Source organism: Triturus cristatus, chromosome 12 (assembly GCF_964204655.1).
Source record: "Triturus cristatus chromosome 12, aTriCri1.1, whole genome shotgun sequence".
Taxonomy (NCBI): domain Eukaryota; kingdom Metazoa; phylum Chordata; class Amphibia; order Caudata; family Salamandridae; genus Triturus; species Triturus cristatus.
In genome coordinates this window covers 77,882,645-77,905,981 of record NC_140595.1, presented here as the reverse complement: position 1 = coordinate 77,905,981, position 23,337 = coordinate 77,882,645, and the positions used below count along the sequence as shown (strand labels likewise).

The window sequence follows — 23,337 nt, the reverse complement described above, 5'->3', positions numbered from 1 at the left end:
ATGCAAGTGCAAAAAAATGCAGCAACTCAACGCATAATGTATAAAAAATATATCTAAAATCTTTGCTCTGTAGGCTGTGGGCACAGTGTCTTAATAATCTTGGCCTACAACAAATGTTAGTTTATAAGCATGCGTTCCACATTCCTGATTACCATTAATTGAATTCTATCATAACATCATATTTAAACAAGTAGTCTCAGCCAGTAACTTGATTGTTAATTTCCAGTGTGACATTGCTGGGCCTGAAGTGGCACCCAATTTGCTGACAGTTCTGTTTCCCATGCTTAATTTTATACAAGTTGACAGTGCTTCAATTGAACTTATGATTTGAGGAGGGTGTCATGATGTGACTTCATAATCCTTGTATTCTCCAATCGCATATCTTTCTCTCTGAAATATTCTTTTTTTTTTTTTTTTTTTGAAACCGTTTATTACATGTTAAAAAAGGGTTACAAGTATGGGCCTACAACCATCCGGCCGGCCGCTAGAGTGGCAGAAGCATATGACATACCTACAGTAAGAGTCTCTTGGCGGTGCAGATCGGTAAATCAGGAGATATCAATAGCGCAGGCCCCATAACTCCAAGCCCACAATACGGTTTCCTTTTTTTCCAAAACAGAACAACACAAAAAACCACACCCGCAAGGCAACCCGCCATCCAAAGTGACGGCACGTGCTCCTTAAGTGGGGGATCCCAACCAGCAGCCAAACTCTGAAGAGGGGAATGGGAATAGATCAGGGACAGGGGAACCACATGCCCGCGGCTGGGGGAGGGGGTCGGCTAAGGGGACGGAGCTGGTGAGGCGGCCGGTAGCAGTGGCGGCTCACAAATACCCCCGCGATAGGCGTTCCAGGGGCCCCAGATTTTCACCCACGCCCCAGGCTTACCCCTCGCAACATACACCACCTTTTCACGAAACATACACCAATCCATGTGTTCTTTCCAGGCCGACACCGCCGGGGGCCTCTGGGATCCCCACAATTGAGCAATGTCACGCTTAGCTATCATGTATCCCAGAGTCACCCACCGCGTCTGCGGGACCGAATAGTCATTTGGTTCCCACACATTCAGCAAGCATCTCCTCGCTTCAGGCGACAGCGCAACACGCGTTACCACACGCAGGACCTCCTGCACACCACGCCAGAATCGCTCCACCTGTGGGCATTCCCACAGAATATGCATAAAAGTTGCCAAGGCACCACAGCCACGCTTACACAATCCGTCACCAACAAAGCCCATACGTAGAAGCCTTGGCCCCGTCACGTAGACCCGGTGGAGGATCTTAAGCTGGACGAAGTGAAGGCGAGCCGGGATGGCCACCTCCTTCGGAGAGGCCACCGCGGAAATCCAGTCCTCGTCGTCCAGTTCCAGCCCGTCGGCAACCCAGGCCTCGCGGAGACTAGTCAGCAGGCACGATCTGTCGTTGATCAGTTTTTTATATATCAGGGAGATCGTGCTGTCTGGGACATGGCCATCCAGCACTCTGTCCTCCAGGGGGGAAGACTCCGGAATGGACGCGACATCAGGGAAGACGGAGCCCAGCGCGTGGCGGACTTGTAAGTACCGAAAGTACTCACTGCCTTGCAGCTGAAATTCCGTCCGCAGCGTCTCAAAAGTTTTGAATCCACCCCTTGTCCAGAGGTCTCCCACTGTGCTGATTCCGATCGTGTCCCACTTCTCGAAGCCCTTCGATGTCCACAGGGAGCCCAACCTCTCAGACGCATATAGCGGTGTCGCCCGGGTCAAACGGTCCTTCCACCCCATCGCTGCATTAGCCGCGTGCCAGACACGCACCATGACACGCGTCGGTCCCGTCAGACGGGAGTCGGGCGCGCCAGAGTAGAGCGCTCGATTGTAGTCGCCACCGGGCAGGAGCATCTTGTCCATTTCAAATGCCGGGTTCAGGGCGGGCCCGTAAAGGCCATGATTAATCGCAGCTAGCTGGGAGGCCCAGTAATACCGTTTAATGTCCGGGAGGGCAACCCCCCCATCGTACCACGGGAGCGTCAATTTAGCCAAAGCAATACGCGGCCTCCCGTCCCAGAACAGGCGCCGCTGCAGGCTCTCCACCTCACGGAAGTAGCGCGCCGGAACCAAGTCCATAGTGTTCTGAAGCGCATACAGAAAGCGCGGCAAGGACATCATCTTAAACAAGGCCGCTCGGCCAAGCGGCGAAAGCGGAAGACGCCGCCAGCGCGCAACGTCCTCCCGCAAGCGCTGGAGGGGGGGCAGCAAGTTCCGCTCGTAGCGGGCCTCCGGGTCTAGAGTAATATATATACCCAGGTACCGGAACCCCTGGGAGGCAATCTGGATCGGGCAGTCCCGTGGTAGGGCCGGAGCCTCCCCGGAGAGCACATACACGCAGGATTTCGCCCAGTTGATGACAAGGCCTGAGTTACGACCGAAGGAGCGCAAAACATCAACCAGGACAATCAGCGAGTTACGCGGGGAGGCGAGATACAAAAGGATATCATCGGCGTAGAGGGACACGCGGTCCTCATGCTCGGGGGTCCAGCGGAGACCACGGATGGAGGGGTGCCACCGCAGCCACTCCGCCAAGGGCTCCAAGGCCAATGCAAACAGGAGCGGTGACAAGGGGCAACCCTGACGCGTGCCCCGCCCCAGCGCAAAGGGGGCCGAGACTCGCCCATTCACCACCACCTGCGCCAATGGGCCCGAATACAACAATTTGACCCAGCTGATGAATCCCGGTCCAAATCCAAATTTCGCCAGCATCGCCCAGATGTATGGCCATTCAAGCGTGTCAAACGCCATGGTGGCGTCCAAGGACGCCAAGATGGCCGGCTCCCGCACAAACGGGACACGCGCGAGCACCCCATGCAAGCGTCGCAGATTAAGAGCCGTGTTGCGATGGGGTATAAAGCCAGATTGGTCTTGGTGGACCAAATCGCCCACCACGCCAACCAGCCGGTTGGCCAGTACCTTGGCGAGGATTTTGGGTTCCGCGTTCAAGAGCGAGATTGGCCTATAGGATGTAACCCGCTCACGGGGTCTCCCCTCCTTGTGGATCACCACGATTGTGGCCAGACGCTGGTCCGGCGGGAGGGAACCCTGCGAGTGGGCCGCCAGGAACATGGCGCGCAGGTGGGGCGCCAGTACATCCGGTCGCAGCTTGTAAAGCTCGATGGGGATACCATTGGGGCCCATGGCCTTTCCGGATGCGACCGAGCGAATAGCCAGGGCAATTTCGTCCGAGGTGGGAGGAGCGTCCAACAAATCCCTGTCCTCCACCGTAAGGGAGGGCAGCGCGATGTCCCGAAGCAGGGCATGGGAATCTTCCTCCGAGCAGGGAGAAACCGGGGAGTACACCTCGCGAAAGTAATCCGCGAAGCAGGAGACAATGGCTTCCGGCTCGGTGACAGGCACACCATCCATCCCCTCAATCAAAGGAACCACACGACTCGCTCTCTCCCTCTTGTCCAACCACGCAATCAATTTACCAGCCTTGTCACCCACATCATACAGTCGCCCCTGTTGCTCTCTACTGAGGCCCCTGGCCGCCTCCGTGACGAGGGCCCTATAGGCCGCCTGCTTGAGGTGCAGAACATGCAACTTGGCGTCTGTTACCCCGCTCCCCAGGTCACCCTCCAGTTCCGCAATCCCGGCCTCCACCCGGGTTACCTCCTCCCGCTCGCGCCTCCGGGCATGGGAGATAGAGGAGAGGGCCTCCCCTCTGAGAACTACCTTAAAAGCCTCCCACAGGGAGATGGCCGAAGGGACAGACCCCACATTCTCATCAAAGTATCGCTGTAAGGATTTGATCAAGTCGGCACGAATAGTGGGGTCACGCAAGTACCAAGCATTGATTGGAGCCACCCTGCCCTCCCCCCTAGGGAAGACATTGAGATGTAACAGGACTGGGGAGTGATCTGAAATGCCCCGCGCCAGGTGGCACACCTCTCCCACCCTCCCAGCATAGGCCGCCGGGGCAAGGATGTAATCAAGCCGCGAGAGGCTACCATGGGCACCCGAGTGGAAGGTGTATTGCCGCTGTGCGGGATGCTTTAGTCGCCAGCAATCCACCAGGCCCAGAGTATCTAGAAGGCCGGACAGCCAGGCCTGTGCCCGGGGGAGGTCCCTAGGGGGATGGCGATCCGTAGACCCAGAAACTACCGCATTAAAGTCCCCCCCAACCACCAGCAGGCCACCCGGGAGGTCCAGGAGGAGGCGCCCTAAATCCGCAAATGTAGTAGATTGTAACCCAGGCGGGACGTACACTGATATAAAGACAAACACTCTACCCTCCATTCTACCCACCAGAACAGCGTAGCGTCCCCTCTCATCATGGCGCACCTCATCAATCTCCAGCGGGAGCGAGTTCTTAATCATGATACCCACCCCCCGCGAGCCCGAGGTGAAGCCCGAGTGGGCCACCAAACGATAGCCTCGCCGATTCATGGCATGAAAGGAGTTACCTATAAGGTGTGTCTCCTGCAGGAAGATAACATCTGGTGAGATACGTTTCAGGTACTGCAGGACCACACCACGCTTAATCCTGTCCCCCAGGCCGTTAACATTCCATGACAACACAGTCAAATCCCTACCCCCCATCATACGTAGAAGCAATCAGTCGTCCCCCACAGAGCATCTCGAGAGCAACAATACAGTAAAGGGCTTGCCTTGCGGTGCAAACAAACAACATACCCCCCCCACCCCCCCATCCCAACAGAACTCCCCCCTCCCTGCACCCCTGCATGAGCCCAGACAGCCCCCCCAAAGTGCAGTGTGCCTGTCGCCCCATAGATGAAAACTAACTAGTCCCCCAGAGGAGGAGGGAAGCCCCCAACAGACCCCACACGACCTCCATCGGAGGGGAACCTAAACGATCAGTAAATGGTAAAGGAATGTTGTCCAGAGCAAGGCCTATTCTTCACCCCTCAGTTCTGATCCGGCGGGCCCTCCCCGCCAACCGCACCCCCCCCACCCCCTCGGCCCCGATCTCCAGGCAGAGTGTCCAACCAGTCCCCAGCCGCCTCGGGTCGGTCAAAAAAGTGCGTGCGTCCATCCACCTCCACCCTTAGCTTAGCTGGAAAAAGCATTGAGTACTTAAGGTTCAGGTCCCGTAGGCAACGTTTAACTCCGAGAAAACTCAATCTCAGTTTTTGGACCGCCGGAGTAAAGTCTGGGTAGAAATGCACATCCATGTTATCAAGCTTGACCGGTCCCTGTTGCCTGGAGGTCTGCAGGATAGCGTCTCTGTCCCGAAAATTAAAAATCCGGGCAATGAGAGGCCGCGGCGGGGCACCGGCCTTAGGTCTGCCCCCAGGGACCCGGTGAGCACGTTCCACCGCAAAAAGCTTACTCAGCCCCCGGGGCTGGAGATGGGTAAGGATCAATTCTTCCTCAAAAAGATCTGCCGCCTCCGCCTCTCGTCCCTCCGGCACTCCCACAATGCGAACGTTATTCCTCCGGGCCCGACCCTCGGAATCCTCCAGTCGCCGGTCCATCAGGGCGCTCGCCTGGCCAAGCCGGCGCACCTCCTTTTGGAGGGCCACCACGTCCGTCGTGAGGCTCGTTGTGGTGTGGGCCAGGGAATCGACCCGGTCGTTGGTTTTGGACAAGTCAGCCCTCACAAGGCTAACATCCACCAGGACCGAGTCTATCTTTTGCGCTAGGGTGTCGAAGCGCTGGTCCACCGAGGCCTTCATCTCTGCGATGGCGCCCATGACGTCCCGGAGGGTCAGATCCACCGGTTGAGCAGATGCCTCCGTCGGGCCCGCCGAGGATGTGCGCGATGTCTCCGGAGATCCCTTCTGGAGGGTGTAGCGGTCCATACTGTTGGATTGAGGCGCCGGGCCGCGGCGGGTCGTCTTCACCTTCGCCCGGTCGCCATCTTGTTTGGTGGACATGCCTGCTCTCCCACCGTCGTGCCAATCTCCTCGAAAGGGCCGATAAACCAGTTCACGGGTTCCGGGGGGGGGGGAGGGCGACCACTGGGCCGCGGGACGACTCGCGGCCGGCGGGTCAGCCGGGCACCTGGACAAGGCCACACCACCGCACCCCGCTCCGCAACCCTACCTCGCTTGAGGGCAAGGAGAGCGCAAAAGCGAAAGTGAAAGCACGGGATACGCGAGTCGCCCAGCCCTGCCCGCCGCTGTTGTTCGCTTTGTCCCCGGATCGCCCCACTACTCCAATCCGGGGGGCCAGCGCGGAGAAGGCCGCAACCTTCAATCGGTGCTCCCACCGGTGTCCGGGGTCCGATTCGAAAAGGAAAAACGGATGGCGCCTCAGCTCGGGTTCACCGATGCAGTCCCCTCAACAAGGACAGGATATAGCCAGGATTAATTCAGGAGGTCGTGGTGGTCCTCGGGAGCCTCGCACCTACGCGGCCATCTTGGTTGCGCGCTAGGCTCCTCCTCCTCTGAAATATTCTTGATTGTAAAAGAAATCTAAAAGGCAAATCAATTTAAGATTTTTAGAATGATAAAAGGCTTCACACCTGTTGCCTTTTAAGCTTAAAATACTATCTCATTTTCATAAACAAATAAATATATCTAACATTTGTTAAAATATTATGTCCTAAATAGGTAGAGAGATTTATTGTTATTTTAAGTTCAATGCCTTCTTATTGAACTGTCAAAAAGACTAATACATATCGAGGGGTTAGACCATGTATATAAAGTGCAAGTGCTTGTAAGTACATATTTCCGTATTGCTAATATATTGACCAACCTCTGTAATATAAAATCTTGTTGTATATGGGGAACAGAAACCGGAGCTGAAACATCTCTAAGATTAAACATGATGTGGACTGACAAGCTTGAAAACTTATAGTATAGAAAAAATGGTGTCGGTGGAGACTAATATTGACCTTTAAAACAATATATAATACAATACCAATAAAATAAAGAACATATGGAAAATCTAACTGATAGAATTACTTTATAAATGAACATGTAAATCTTCTTCAGAGTTCAGGCCATGCGGCATCCTGGTGTTGAATAAGATGATGTATTTGGATTCAAGTTGTCTTAATTTCCGCTCCCTATTTCCTCCCCTCCGGGATTTTGGAGCTTGATCAATGGCAAAATAACACAACTCATTAACATTTCCATTGTGGGATTCATGAATGTGCCGGGCAACTGCATAATTTGGATCCTTGTTGTTAATTGCCCTCAGATGTTGTAAAATCCGAATGTGTACCATGTGTATCGTGCTCCCCACATACAGTTTAGGGCAGGAGCATTTCAAAACATAAACTACAAACTCACTTCTGCAATTGAGTGAACATCTGATTTTCCATGGATTCTTTATCAAAGTCGAGGACACTTGAGTTTCATTTTTCCCAATCTTACATGCCTTACATTTAGAACAGCGATGGAAGCCTGGGCTAGGTCTAAGCCAAGTTTGTTTAGTTTTTAACTCAGGGCTCGTTACCACCAATTCATCCCTCATTGACTTTGCCTTTCTGAATGTCAGCAATGGTCTGTTGGGGATAAGGGTGTTTAAAATTGGATCCCCTTTCAGCAAATGCCAATGCCTAGTCAGACTATGTCTGGCATCGGCTTGGTAAACTGAAAAACCAGTTATAAGTCTTATAACTGCACCCCTGTCCTGTCTCATTCTTATAGTTTGATCATTTGGCCGCATGAGGAGTTGGTGTCTCTGTAGGCTCTCGACTTTCTTCATGGCCTGATTCAACGTTTCGGCCTCAAATCCTCTCTGTGTAAATCTTGCATTGAGATCTGATTGTGCTTTAGCTAATTCACTATTCTCACTACAGTTTCTCTTCATTCTGATATGTTCCCCATATGGAATACTCTTTTTCAGGCTCTGGGGGTGGAAGCTACCTGCATGCAATATCGAATTCCCTGCCGAGGTCTTCCTGTAAGATTTTGTGTGAATGCTCCCACCCAAAACATATACTTCCAAGTCTAAGAACGGCACCGATGAATATATATATTATCTACTGGCGGTCGCCAGTAGATAGTTATAGTTAGGACCGTGTTTCCATTGGAAATCTCAAAATTCTATTTTGAATAACTTTGGCGCCGGTTGACGAATCTTCACAACATTTTCAAAACTAATGGGGCGCTCCGCTCAGCTCCTACCCTGAAAGTCTCGGGGTGATTTGTCAAGCAGGGGCCGAGAAAAAAGGGGTGTCCCAAAACGCATTTTCCCCATGCATTTTTCTATAGGATCTTTAGTCGAAGGTACAGCCCGAACGGCTGAACAGAATTACTTGAAATTTGGCAGAGAGGTAGTCCTCAGGTCAGGGAAGTACCTTTTGCAGGTCTGGTGTCAATCTGTTCAGTATTTCCTGAGAAAATAGCATTTAAAAACATATAAATATCTATACGCGCTCACCGTGCGCGCATGTGCATGCACGGTGCAGTGCGCGAGCGAAATTCTGATTGGTTGTTAGATGTCAGTCAACATTTGAATCAGTCGAAATCAGGAAGTGTCAGCCGCCATTTTGTCTATCGCACTGAAAAGGAAAGGGGGAAAAAAGGTGGAAAACGTGAAAAGGGGGCAGGGAAGAGAGTTCCTGACCCCCTAGCCTTTGTCAGGGGGCCACAGAAGGACCCCCATGGGTGAAATAAACATTTTTTTTTTTAATAAAAATCGCGCGGTGCGCGCACGGTGCGCACCGTACGCATAACGCGCGCGCAAGGTGCGCGAAGCGCACCGTGCACCCAAAGCGCCCGCATGGTGCTCGCACGGTGGAAAACCTTAAAAAATATATATATATTAATAAATACATAACTTAGCATTTAAAAAACCGTACAAATTCACTTAAAAAACCATAGGTTTCACACACGTTATAGTTAGGAATTAGCATTTAAAAAACCTTGCAAATTCACTTAAAAAACCATAGGTTTCACACAGGTTATAGTGAGGTGGACATTTCACTCATAAAAAACCAATGAAATTCCCCCGTTATAGTTAGTGCAGGCAACTATAACTCACGCGACCGCAATCCTCTGCTGATGACGTCAGATATTACATCACTGACGACATATGTGTCTTTATGAAAAATTAATATTTGTAATATATGTATAGCTAAAGATTAATGGAAGAAGACATGGGTAAATAAGTGTCTAAATACAGTGATGTAATATCTGACGTCATCAGCAGAGGATTGCGGTCGCGTGAGTTATAGTTGCCTGCACTAACTATAACGGGGGAATTTCATTGGTTTTTTATGAGTGAAATGTCCAGCTAACTATAACGTGTGAAACCTATGGTTTTGTAAGTGAATTTGCAAGGTTTTTTAAATGCTAATTCGTAACTATAACGTGTGTGAAACCTATGGTTTTTTCAGTGAATATATATATATATATATACATAAGTGTGTGTGTGTGGATGTGTGTGTGTGTGTGTGTGTGTGTGTGTGTGTGTGTGCGTGTGTGGGTGTGGGTGTGCGTGTGTGTGTGTGTGTGTGTGTGTATGTATATATTATTTTTTTTTCCTGCACATCTCCTAGTGTCCCAGGAAAAAACAGGCCGCACTCCTCACAGGTTATATATGCAATTCATTATTTATTCTTTCTCATCTTTCATAAATATCAAATCCTTAGGCTTGTTATCAGACAACAGGATTCTAGGATATATATGTTACTATTGATATAATACTATCGATATACCTTCAACATCATCCTACTCAAATCAGGTATTTTGTGGTGGGGACTGTCTCCGAGCGCTAAGAGAGCTTGAGATGAGCTACATAATAAGTCTCAATTGTAAGGCACCAAATAGATTAAACAGTGATTAGGAGTTACACACTTGCCTCTAAATGTGCAAAAAAGTTTTAGTTTTGGACTGTAAAAGTTTTTGGGGATTGTGCGATTACCCACAAGGGCTTGGTTTCTTTTCCTATCAGTAAAATGTAATTTGGAGTGTCAGAAACGCTGTGACATTTTAAAGGTGTCACATGAGTTAAAGGATGTAGATAATGCCACACTGGTATGAAAATATTTCTCAATGAATTGTGCTGCACTGTTGTGATAATATGATTTTGCACTTTAAATGTATAATTTTTTGCACAGCTGGTCCTAGTATTGGCTACTAGGCAGTAAAATATGCTACGGAGAACAATCATGTCCAATGGCTTAATAATGATTATATCAAATAGGGCGAATGCAGGCTTGATAAGAGTCCAATAACACATTTTGGTAAAGCTAAACCCACAGTGGTAATAAGAGTTCCCAAATAATTATGAGAAAACACGAAGTGACGCTTAATATGATGGTCATTGCAAGTATGTAAATATGATGTATGAGCCTTGGGATGATGTATATAGAGAATGCCCACTGGGGCACAACGTGCTATAATAGTTACTCTGTAAAGGAATTTGGGTGGTTTAATTTAACACATCGAGTGACTATAGAGATAAATATATGTGCAAATTAATTTGGGAGGCTGTCGTAATTTTATGCCAAAGTAACACAGGCCCACAATAATTGTATTTTGTTTTCATTTGTATTAAACGCCTCCGCAATGAAATAGAGCGCAGGTCTTGTCTCCATGTCTATGCATCCTGAGTACGTAAAAGTGTTGTGAGTATGCGTGCATGTCATGCAACCAAGGCCGCAATAGACAGTCGAAACGCATCATGGCAGACAGTTTGCACAATGAATAAAGACCTTGAAATTGCCTGTGGTGTCTGCTACAATCCTGCTGGAGAAGAGAGGGTCTTGTTCGTTGATATATATACTTTTTATTGTTTCATTTTCATATAGGAGCCTGACTGCCAACTAAACCTTTTAGATCCTCCTTAAAGGGTATGCCAAAGCTTACCATGGTGCTACTACCCTTAAGTACTTTCAATGGGGTAATCAACACCGAAATCCTTTACTACTAAGGCAATTAATCTTGTTCCATATACAAAAATCCAGTCTTCAGCCTTTAATAGGGTGTAATAACAATCTACTGTTAAGGCATACTGTCTGATCCTATGATTTTCAAAATAAATAAGTCATGCCTACTGTCTTTGTTGTAATTTTTCATAAGAGATCCGTTTTATGGTGTGTGGCATAACATTTCCTAATGGACCAATGGTGTCTATATCTCTAAGATACAGGAGACTCAAAGGCCACTCATAGTATTCTGCGGAGGAGCCTGTTTTACGTCACTGTTTACATAGCCAACTTGGCAATGATAAGGAATAATCCAAAAAATTTAAAAAATGTACAAAATTACTGTTAGCAAAGCAATCAATATACAACCACTCTCAAAATGTAACTCCTTCTAATATAGATTACTGCATTGTAAATCTTCAACGCCAAGGGTTACTCAGAGGGTGAGACCAACACCAAAACCATTGCCTAGTACGGTCATTTGTGAGTTTCTATGTATTACAATAGCTGTCTAAAGCCTTTAATGAATATAGCATGCTACAACGCATGCAATTATATCGCGTTCTGTAACAACGTGATTCCATCACGACGCAAGTCATTACATCTACTTGCAGCAGATGGCGCTGAAACATTAGCTATGTATAATTTACTATTCCAACTCCAGCCTACGCATCAGCATGGAAGGTGTTGGAATAGTAAATTATACTATTCATTATGTTAGAGCGCCCTCTACTGCAAGTCGATGTAATGACTTACATAGTAATGGCTTCGCATTGTAACAACGCGGTCGTTGTAACGTCAGCGTTGTAAAGGCATTGCAGTGTAATGGCCGTGATGTAAAGGACGTTTCCCACCTTTAATACAGGTAATAAAGATCCACCCTTAAGTGTATTGCTTTAACAAATATTTTTCACAATAGGCAGGCCAGGCCTACAGACTTTGCCCTAACTTTTCATAACAAACACATCAGCAAAGCTCCTGAATCGTCTTTTTCTGTTGATCTCTTAAGGACTGGTTCCAGCTGTGCTGTAAAACACAACCTAAAAAAGCGTGGTTGTGTGCAAAGAGGACAAAGGGAATGGATCCCTTAACTTTTTGAAGTTGCCATATTGATTTGGCGAGCGGTTTGACCCGCTAGCTCCACAAGGGAAGTAAAGCACACAATCAGAGATCCCCTTTTATTTCCTCCTGTCACTCCGCCCCTGAAGTTAGAGATACGGGGGTAGTGGGTAACTTCAAGAGTGGAATTAACAAGGACTACAAGTGTGGTCTCCTTAAAAATTAGGGATTATCAAAGGTTTTTCTCATTCTATTTCTTATTTTCGGATAAATTAACTAATTATCCCTGGGATTTCACCCAGGGCTCCACCTACATTTAGCAGGCGGAGCTCTGGGTAAAAAATATCACTGCTGAATGAAACAGATCTCTGAGTTACTGTGGCTTCCATAATCGCAACTCAGCTCATAGTTCTCATTACCAGTCAAATCAAGAACCCAGGGGTACTGGGAATGAGGCCCACAGAGAACTCTAAAACCAAATAATTACTCAGTTTAGTGATAGTACATGAAAACCTTTGTAATGTTAACATGGTACTCTCTCACCTTTTGCCCTAATAATAGCAGACACAAGTCTGTTTTTTTTACATTAAGTCCACCACTCCAAATTAAGGTGAGAGACTGGCAATTTTTGAGCCACAAATAGATGGATTTCAGTATTCTTTCAATTAAAATATTCTGAACTTCAAGCTAATGGAAAAAATTGAATTCTCCCATTTTTCTTTTTTTTGTTGTGATTACTTGAGGGGGAGGGCACATAGAACACATCCTATCAAAATGGAAAATCTGATGCACTCTGTTTGCATGATGGCGAGGGCACTGATTAGATAAAATACCAGTAGACCTCTATTTATTTTTTAGACCTGGTCAGAGGTGGGGGAACCCCTGCACTTCCTTAGTTTTGGCAATTTTTTAAAATGGTGCAGATTTAGCATTATATTTGGTTGTGATCAAGGATTCATAGCCGAAACGTGTAGACCAGTTCCACCGGATTTTAGTGAATAAATAATGTCGAGTATGCTGACGAAGGGCTGCTTCATGCATTCTGCTACTGCTTCCCAATTTTTAGGTCTGCTTTGACAGCACAGCAATCTACCTGACCCATTTTCACCAATTCTTTAGACTATATGAAGAGTGGGCTTTGGCTCTAACCAGAGAGGTATATCTGTCTTACCACATGTGATTAGTCATCTAGGTTATCATCCCACTTCCTTTAAAGTGCTTGTATTGGAAAACATGAGGTACTATTTCGCACCTGAAACTACACTGAATTATCACACATTAAATTCTTTGTCTCATAGATGCATTGTTTGCAGAAAGTATTTTTTTGTTTTGTTTTTTCACTGCAGCTGGCTTTTTGTAGTAGCATAGTCAGTGCTCTAAAGTGTAAGCCAGACGACTTAGCTTTGCTCACAAAGTTTTTGACATGTGAGTTTTCATGCTAAAATGTCCCCCATATTAAGTTGTTTTACAAAACATTATTCACCTACATTCATCCACTTTCAAGTCACAAAGAAAGCAGGTTTAATGTTAACACACCACAAAATGATACATGCATTTTTCAACGTCGACTGGCACTTCTGAGGAAATATTCTCAGTTCGCAATACAAAACTACACCATAGTGTAAACATATGAAAATCAGAATATTCTGTGGATTACGGGTAGGCCAATAACTTTGATCTCCCCGTGACTTCACTAGTTTAAGACACCCGTCCCTTTGAGCACCCTTACTCAAAACCATAAATTCATGGCAAGGTTTAAGATGACTGCATGGTGGAGAAGCTAGTCTAGCTGAAATAAAAGATAATTAATTCGAGAAATATGTATGAGGTGTACAGCTGATTTACATGTTCATGCTAAACTGTCACTTAACCAGCCCCTACTGAATGTGCCCAAAACAAATTAAAAAAAGCTTTCAGATTGATGCAATAGGCAGTTTAATTTTATTTCTTTGGGCAGTAGAGCCTGGCAGACATCCTATCATAGGCAACTGTGGGGTACACAGGCCAAGAGTAAATGGCCTTGGAAATATAAAAATGAGTAAAATTAAGATGAATATCCCCTGTACCTATTGTGATGTAAAACTATTTTAAAAGAGAGAATCCACATGGCTCCATGTCGCTATGGAAGTAATGCACCACGTCATTTTTTTTTGCAAATCACCCTGAGGCCACCGGGTTCAACTCAAATGAACTAGGACTACAACTCCCAGAATACATTAGATTCCTTAAAATCCAAGACTTGAGTATATGCACTTGTTGCATGCAACCATCTGGCAGCCCTTACTACAAATGAAAAGAATGATTTTATCACAACGTGTAAATGTAAAAAGTGAAGTAGAAGGTCTTTACTTTACTTCTCCTAAACCACACAGGGTGCAATTTACTTTAAAGGTTTACTGTTTTCCAACAAAATGGCAGAAAAGATATAAAGGTACCTCATTCTCAGTGCAGTTCAAATTCAGCACACGGATCTTTCGAGTAGGCACCAGGGCTTTAAGTGGTATGAAAAAACTGAGGGGTCTCTCAAAGGGGCGTGGCCACTGTAATTAGGGGCGTGGCTTAAAACACTTCAACTTCAAATGTGTGCTTAGCAGAGTGTGCCGCACAACTGGTGTTTTGCTGCTTCTGTCATTGCATCTGGATATATAATACAAGTAACATTACACCTACAATAAACCAGGCCTTTTGGCTTTGTCAATGGTTCTTAGATGCATAAGATAAATAGGCAACACTTATGGCTTTGTTGTATATAATATTGAAAATGCTTCAGTTCTAAAATGATGAGACTGTGAAAGAACTATAACGAGTCTCTTTGAAGTTGCATCAAAGGCAGTGAAGGGTGGCACTGCTGCAGAGTTAAGATTTTTTCCCCCCTGAAGCATGAGGGCAGAAATGGAGAGCCCGCTAGGGGCCTTACTCAGCATCTGCTTTTTAGAACTGCCGGTGGTGAGCACCGGCCGGACCCGGCCCACTTAAAGTCCTGGTTGGCACATACACCTGCTGAGCTTTCTTACTAGCCTTTTGGTTTGCTTCTCTACATTAAAACCATGTGGAGGAGCTCGGCGGGTTCTAGCAAATCTTTGCGATTTCTCTCACTTTTTGACAGATTTTCTTCCATCTTGAGCTGTTGGTGAAGAACGGTAAGTGCACATATGAAAAAACAGAGACTCCCCCTATTCATTTATCATTGGTAATGCATCCCAAGAATCATAAGTGAACCTCATTTAGTCACAGAAAATATTTTCATTTTTAGTTTATTTAATGACACAAATATAAGAAAATAGAAATATGCAAAAATATATTCAATTCAGACAGTAACCTAAGACACTGTGCAAAGTAATTTAAATAGCCCTCATAGGCAATACACACAATTATGCCTCAGAGAGCATACCTAGACAACAATATGATCAACAATACACAATAACAAAAAAGATGAAAAAAAGAGACACAATACATCACACAATTGCAAAAAAAATGTTTTACATTACCATTTAACTAACACATATACAACTGTACATAGCAAGGGGAATCATTTGTGTCCATATATACACAGACTGGGCGCTAGGTATGCTCTGTGAGGTATAATTGTGTGTATTGCCTATGAGGGCTATTTAAATTACTTTGCATAGTGTCTTAGGTTACTGTCTGAATTGAATATATTTTTGCATATTTCTATTTTCTTATATTTGTGTCATTAAATAAATTAATAATGAAAATATTTTCTGTGACTAAATGAGGTTCACTTATGATTATTTGGATGCATTACCAATGATAAATTAATAGGGGGAGTCTCTGTTTTTTCATTTTGATAATTTCCCCTGCCCTTCTCCCCCTCTGAATTAGCTCCCAGGGGCCCTCTTCTGTTTAGGTCGGTAAGTGCACATATGCCATGACACCATGCACAACACGCTAACTGGGCAGAATAGGATTGGTGGTTCAAGTGTAAATCATTCATTCATTGTATTTTATATAGCGCTTACTCACCCTGACAAGGCGTCATCATTCACTAAGCAACCCGTAGCCGCTGTAAAAAGCAGCCATTGTTCCTGCAGAAGTCCCTATCAGAACATGGCTCTCATGGCTGCATGCCACAGAGATAGCTTTGGTACATAGATTAGTGAACAATCAACGAGCATAGACCACATCACACCCACACCTTATTACACCTCCCACTACTGTGTCAACATCACAGGTAGAAGAGCCAGCAAATTACAAACAAAAGAGTCAAATGTTCTCTTGCTTGCCATGGGAATGCTCTATGCCCCAGGGAGGCAGAAAGACTCTTGGGGCTTTACAGGTGGGGAATAGGGCTGATATCTGAACTTGCCACCACATCCCATTTTTCCCCCCCAAATAAGTATCCATGGGGTATAGTGGGCTTTCTGTCCCCTTTAGAGGATCGGGAAAAAAGTCTGTGAGGCCATTTAAGGGTCCAGGTCATGCCCGATGTCTGGGTGGGACGCCTTACCACAATTGTTTGTTTTCTAAAAAAAAAACAAAAAAAAACGAATCCCTGGTGTGTGGTGGGGTTTCTGGTCTCCTGGTGGTGATAGATTGGCGGTATCCCCCACAATTTGTCCCCTCCCACCCAGTGGAGCAGAGAGCCTACTGGGTCCATTATAGGGCGGGCATGGATCAAAACCTGGGCAAGCCACCAGCACCCCTTCTTTTTTTTTAGTGTTTACTATTTTTCTGATTTTCTAGTAAGCTTTCTTCTCTGGGGTGGCAGATTCGGGATAAGCCCCATCCAATTGGTGAGTTGTGGCCTGATGCTTGGGAGGACCACCCTCACCTTCTTTATTAACTATTTTTAACCTGGTGTCTAGTGGGATCACTGCCTTCCCAGGGAGCAGATTGGGTGCAAGTCCACAATCTGCTCCTGGGGTGCAATGCTTTTTTAGATACTGTCTACAGACTATTTTCTCTCTCTCCTCTCTATCCTCCCCTTGCTCTTCCTTCTCTCCTTCTTTCCATCCCCCTTGTTCATGTGACATATCACTCTTTCCCAGTGCCCGATTGCCTTCCCAGGGCATCATCCACTGCCCATCGCCAATATGGTGGTGGAGGAGCCATCTTGGAAACCATTTCAAGATGGCCGCCTGTATGTGCACACAAGGCGGCCAGCTTGGAATGCTTTATGAAAAAACATTCCAAGAAGGGTTTACTCACAAGAGCATGCACCAGCTGCCGTCTTACAATAGCTGGTACCATAATTAGTGGCTTATACAATGTTGTTTGCTAGAATATAAAAAACAATCATTGTTAAAGCCAATAGGCCTGCACAGTTGTATTACAGTCTAGACCCCTTGGCTTTTCCACTGCTTGTTTAATTTGTTTTGCACTATGGCAGGAATTTCTTTCATTTCTTTTGTTGGAGCTTCTGTGCAAGCATCAAATCTATTTGATTTGCTAATTATTGTTTTATTTTCCTGTCTGATACTCCAAAAAGCCAGCATACAAGGCACCCTTCAAATAAACTGGCAGTCCTGTTCTTAAATAGAGAGTGGAGATGTTGGTAGAAGAGACATCTGCCAAAAAGTTGGGGATACCCAATTTTGTCCAGCCTCTAAGACCAATAGACGGAGACCAACATAAATACATACATACAAGGCTATGATCATACATAGATGGATGCATAGAGCTCCAACTCTGGAGGCTGACCAGGGAACAGTCATGTATCTTCTAAAGTGCTTTGTGGTCTAAATGGCATATTCTTAACAGCCCTAATCTCAATACATGGCATTTGAAGCAGACAAAAAGGGCAGGGAATTTATTTAAAGGTGATCTTTGGAAAATGCCCCATCACAGTCAAACTGGTGGGCAAAACAGATGTGCTAATACATACAGTTACATATCCCACGCCCACATGTTGACATTTTCCCTGAAATCCTGGGAGTCTGCAGATTCAAAGAAAGCCAGGCTTGTTATTGACAGAACTGATTGCTGACCAGAACAATAAGGAGAAAGGCGACTGCACAAAGGGAAATTGTACTTCCTGCTCTCTCGTGTGTTCCGAAGGGAGGTGAAGGGCAGACACACAGTGCGATAGCTGACCGCGCAAGAGGGCGGGTGCAAGAGTAAACAGGTGCAGCGCGTAGAGCAGGTCGCGGGCTTCGAAGACAACCAGAGAAATTTAGCAAAATCTAAAATGATGAATTTTTAAAGAACTTTTGCACTCCAATTTCTTTCCCAAACCAACGCTAATTACGTAGAGATGGGAGATGATTCATGCACAAGTCTGCTTTTATTGATTGTGGCGGTCAACAGAAGACGCAAGAAGGTTTGTTGGCCAACGACCCAACACCTAAAACCTCTGTCAGGTCTGTAGAACTCTTTTGTTATATCAATCTTTTGGGGAGGTGTTTCATACCTGCAGGGATCTTTTAGTTATGCCAGTTAGGGATCCTGAACTGTAAATAAGATAATATATATGCTGATTTAAGATAGTTCAGTACATATGCCTGTTTCAAGGTTGACTTTAGATAATACATGGATAAAACATAGAAAGCTAATTTCATCTCTAGATTGTACAAGTTGACCATAGATAAGAAATTCTAGAATATAGTAAACTGATTGTTTATGAAGGGTTGTGTGCACATTTATTGAGCCAGCTGATTATGTACAGGCTGATACATATTTACATAGTGGTTACTATTTATGGATAAAGTTAAAACATATGTATACCTGACAAAGTCATGCATACACTCTATACATTGGGGAGGGGACAGCTGCAGACTTTCAATAACCCCAAGAGCGTCTATACACTTATGAAACGGTGACTATTGTCTGGTTAATACACGTCATTATAGATTTAAAAATATGTATGTATTTTGGACAAATTGCCCATAGTGGGGTTGAACTAGAAATACATCGAACACGTTGACTGTCAGTCAATGTAACCATACGTATAGTCCCCACGTTGCCACACGTACAGGGCCCACGTTGCCATACGTATAGTACCCACGTTGCCTCGCGTTCAGGCCACGTTGACGTACGTATAGTACCCATGTTGCCTCGCGTTCAGGCCACGTTGACGTACGTATAGTACCCAGGTTGCCTCGCGTTCAGGCCACGTTGACGTACGTATAGTGCCCACGTTGCATCGCGTTCAGCCCACGTGGCCATACGTATAGTGCACAACTGCCACGCGTACAGTACGCACGTTGTCGATAGACAGGTTAGTACATGTGTGAGCTGCTCAAGTCCCCTGTGCACTGTGGACCAACAATGGTGTAATGAAGAACTAAACAGTGTAAACAAAAGATTTGGCGCAAATATTAAAAAAAACAGTTTAAAATTATTCTGAGATATAAGATCTGCTAACAGAAAGATCACATCATGATTGAAAGTAGAATTTACCATGCGGAAAAAAGCCACCAACTTCCCAAAATGTCATTTTCTACGGGATAATGATAGAGAGTGTTTAAAAAAAAGTACTTTTCACAAATGAGATCACCGAAGATCTAAAAATAGCTCAGCAGGACACTCCCCTCGAGTGGACGCCAGACTCCCTGTCACGGCATGCATCCCCCCTCTCATGCTACATGTGTGATTGGAAACCCCCCTGCAATAACATATATCATGTAGCATTAATAATCATTTGCTACTTAAGTTGTGCTTTTTTCGGCAACAATTCATGCGAGGACATCTTTATATGTAATTGTTATTAGGCAATAACCTTGTGGACTCCTATGTGGTAGAGAAGACGAGAAGCACTGAAAGCATCTCAGAGGGTTAACACCCCTGACGCAGAGATCCTGCAGCAGAATGTATCTTTTTTTTAAAAAAAAGTTTTATATGGTGCGAACTCGACTTGAAGGTATCTAAGCGCCTAACACGAGCATCAGTTACATAACACCAGGACGCATTCATTTTTTTTTTTTAGGCACGGTGAGATTAAGTGATTTGCCCAGAATCACAGGATGTTTGAGCCGACTCCGAGACTCGACACTGGTTCCCCAGCTTCAAAGTCGGCCGCTCTAGCCGTTAAACCACACCCTGTCCCCATCTGGTGAATTTTGAACCCTAATTCCAGCGCCAATAAAATGCATAAGATGCAGTTTGGTGATAGCAGTATTTACTATATTCTAAACTTCAAGCGTGCAGCAGCAAGCGCTAGATAAATGTGTTTTACTATTATTCTTTCGTCGATGGCCCTTTTAGTGAAACTGGCATTCCTCTAGCTTATCTCTGACAGAGAGTTCTCTCTTCTTTGGGTGCATCGATCGGCAAGGCATGGGTGGGCGCTTCACAAACTACTGTGTCTGCTCTTTTCCCTCTTGACCTGTAATGAAGTTGCACCCCAGCGACCACTAAAGTACTAATGGAAAACAGATATTGGAGGGCGAGGTGGGAGGGACAAGAACTCGGGGGCATATTTACCAAGAAATGGCGCAGCGCGGTGTTGCAAGCTTTTTAGCTGCGCCACTCTGCGTCATTTAAAAAATAGTTATGATGCGCTGTATTTACAAGAATATGGCGCACCCCTGTATTTTCCCTTGCGCTGGCGCTAAAAAAAGCTGCCTAGCGCAAACACTGACACCCTTGTGCCATGGTGCAAGGGTGCCTGTGTTGCAGAGATGATGGTTTATGTGCAGGAAGGGACAACTTCCTGCACATAAACAATCTTTAAAGGTGATTTCCTCTTTGCAGCACACATAGAAAGAGCAAAAAAGGAGGAGAAATAAAAGTAATTCTCCGAATTGCGCCAATCTAACGCATGCTATATAGTGGCGTTAGTTTTTGGCGCTGCCTCAGATTTAAACATCCATGAAAATCTGGACCAGCGTAAAAAAGCAGTGGGTGTTGCGGTGGAACGCCCACAGCAACACCCATTGCACGCCCCTTTCACGCAGATACCTGCGTGAAAGGGGACGATATTTACAAAGCGGCGTGAAGCCACGCAAAGTGGCAGGGTATTGCGCCAACAGTGCTCCCTAAAAAGTGATGCTCCGGTGTCGTAATGCCCCTGTAAATATGCCCTCAGGTCTTCTAATGAAGCCTTCGTGGTCCAATGCCTTCTTCATTTTTTATTATATTCTTGCTGTGAACCAGTAACTAGGTACTCTCAAATCTGGCACGAAGGTGCTGTAGCACAAGTGTTTTTTGCCCAGGGTCACAAACATGTAGTGGAAAAGCCGGGATTAGAGTTTATGTCATGGTCTGTAAAGCGTTTATTTTAGTGATACATTTGTGCTAGTGGTTGCTGATGGTGGGCACCGCAGCTCAATTTTTGGGTGACCAGGAAATATTTGTCATCGTCAGACTTTGACCCAGAGCGAGAGAAATAAAGTAAAAACACGATACGGAAGTAGGGAGAAAAAGTGGCAAGGGGACGAAGCTGGCTTGAAAAAGAACCTCCAGGAGTCAGATAAAGAGATGCTAGGGCGGTGAAGGGACATGAGATGGGACCAGAGTAGGCAATCTTGGTGTTGAAAAAATGTTGGACCCCTATGACTTTTCTTAAAATAAATTACACACTGAAATGTAGCCCACACCCAATCTCGCCATTCCTTTAAAATAATAAATGTATACGAGGAGAAAGAAATGAGGAATGACTGCCTGGCTTAGATATTATTAGGATTTGCATCCCATAAACTATTTTAAAGATCATTAAAACTCATGTAGCATTTATTTCTTTGTTGTAATTAATATTATGATAGGGTTTGTGACAACCTGTCTGTTCGCCTATACTTATATAACAACACTCATTTTGAGACTGGTGAAAAAAGTGTTCTTTAAACTACATGTTGGAAATAACATTTAATTGGGTTATTTCCTGAGTTTTAGGCCTTATTTTCACAGTTCTGTCAGGTAGTTCTGCATTTTTCCTTCTTTGCTCTGCAGTTACCATTAGTTACCGTTTGGGGCCACTCTTGCTCATTTTAATGCTGTTGTCAGGACTTCACCCATTAGCTGCTGAGGCTTTTACTATCCCCGTGCTGAGCCCTTTACATGTTTGGGGCACTTTGTGCTTAAGCACTCACAACCAGCAGCGGCCAGTGCAGGGAAGAGCAGTGGGGTCGGGTGCAGGGGGGAGGGAGGGGGGGGGGGGAATTCGACAGACGACGACGAGGGGAAATTATTTATTTATTTAATTTCCCCTTGTGGTCGTCTGTCGAATCCCCTCCAGCCCGGCCCCACCGCCTCACCGCTCTTACCTGCATGGGCCGCACCAGGGCACAAGTCCTAAACAAGCATTGGCATACCCAATAGGTCTCGCTTTTGGGACCTTATAAGTATTTATTTATGCAGCACAATTTCTTTGGTGCAACAACTACTGTTGCATGGCTAAACACTTACAAGGTCCCAAAACCGAGACCGATTGGCTATGCCAATGCTTGTTGGACATTGGCTGTTATTTCCCCATGCAACTGTCTGTGGGAGTGTTATCATTAGTTCTTGGGATCCCTGACAGAGACACACACACTTTCATGGGACACACCTAGCGCAACACACATCCACATACATCTACTATTGCATACACAGACTATTGCATGTACACACACCAATTTACCCACACACATACTGCACGTGTTGAAATCAAATTTTTTAGATTAATGTCAACCCGCAGCAACTTTGGCCTGACCAAGGGGTACCAAAAAGGCTCCTTTGGCTATTTCTTTTAATTTTCACGTTTGTTATAATGTTTCACCGTATTAACATTAAAAATGCGACGAAAACAGTACGTTAGTTGTCTTTAGAGGATAGGCACAGTGGGGAGGACGCAGACCTTCCGAAAGTGTCATCATGTGGAAGGAGTCGAGGTCCGACCTACATCTAGTAGTGTGGCGGGATCGATTGAGGGGTAAGTCTATTTTTCTTTTTCCCCCCCCTTAAGCCCTCTAATTGTTTGTGTCCCTGTTGGCGTTTCTAAATTGTGGGCGGATTTAAAATGACATCCCTGAAGCATTGACAGCAGCCTAGTCGTTAAGCCTTAAGCTCTGTTTAATATTTTGCTTTTGTGTTTGAACAAATGTGCATATCATTTGTTAAATCTAATCTTTGTTTCCGTGGCTTTTATGCGTTGGCAGCAAATAGTGTTTGATAATGTCACCTTGTCATCGTTTCTGTATGCAATATTTACGCTAACAGAGTGTGATACTTAATGTTTGCGAAAACGTTTCTGAATTACTGGAAATTTTGCCGAGACATTCGTTATTTTCGAGAGTGACAGATTTCCTTTGTGTTCGTCCGTTAGTGATATTGCGCTTTTTTGTGATGTTGTTAAACAGTTGTAGATTTTTTTTTTTTTAGAGTTGTTGAGTGTTACTCAAGTGATATAGTTGGTTAGAGTAATATCTTTGGAGTGAATGTGTGTTTGAGTCAGGTCTGTAAATTCTTTGTGATTTCAAATTTTCATGAGAGATAGCGTGTAATTTGATTTTTTTTTGCTAGTGTTTGAGTAATGTATTTATTGATATAGAGGTTGTTTCGAGCTAGTGAGTGAGACTGAGTG

At 45.4% G+C, this 23,337-nt stretch overlaps 1 protein-coding gene across 1 annotated transcript in view; it reads left to right on the top strand.

Annotated features, from left to right (window-relative positions):
* The first annotated feature begins 17,936 nt into the window (after positions 1–17,936).
* The window catches only part of HAPLN2 (hyaluronan and proteoglycan link protein 2), a 70,698-nt gene continuing 65,297 nt past the window's right edge, over positions 17,937–23,337 (top strand). Inside the window, exon 1 of the mRNA XM_085639945.1 lies at positions 17,937–18,199. Coding sequence (XP_085496071.1) covers positions 18,094–18,199 — 106 coding nt within the window. The 5' untranslated portion in view covers positions 17,937–18,093. The remainder of the gene's footprint in view (positions 18,200–23,337) is intronic.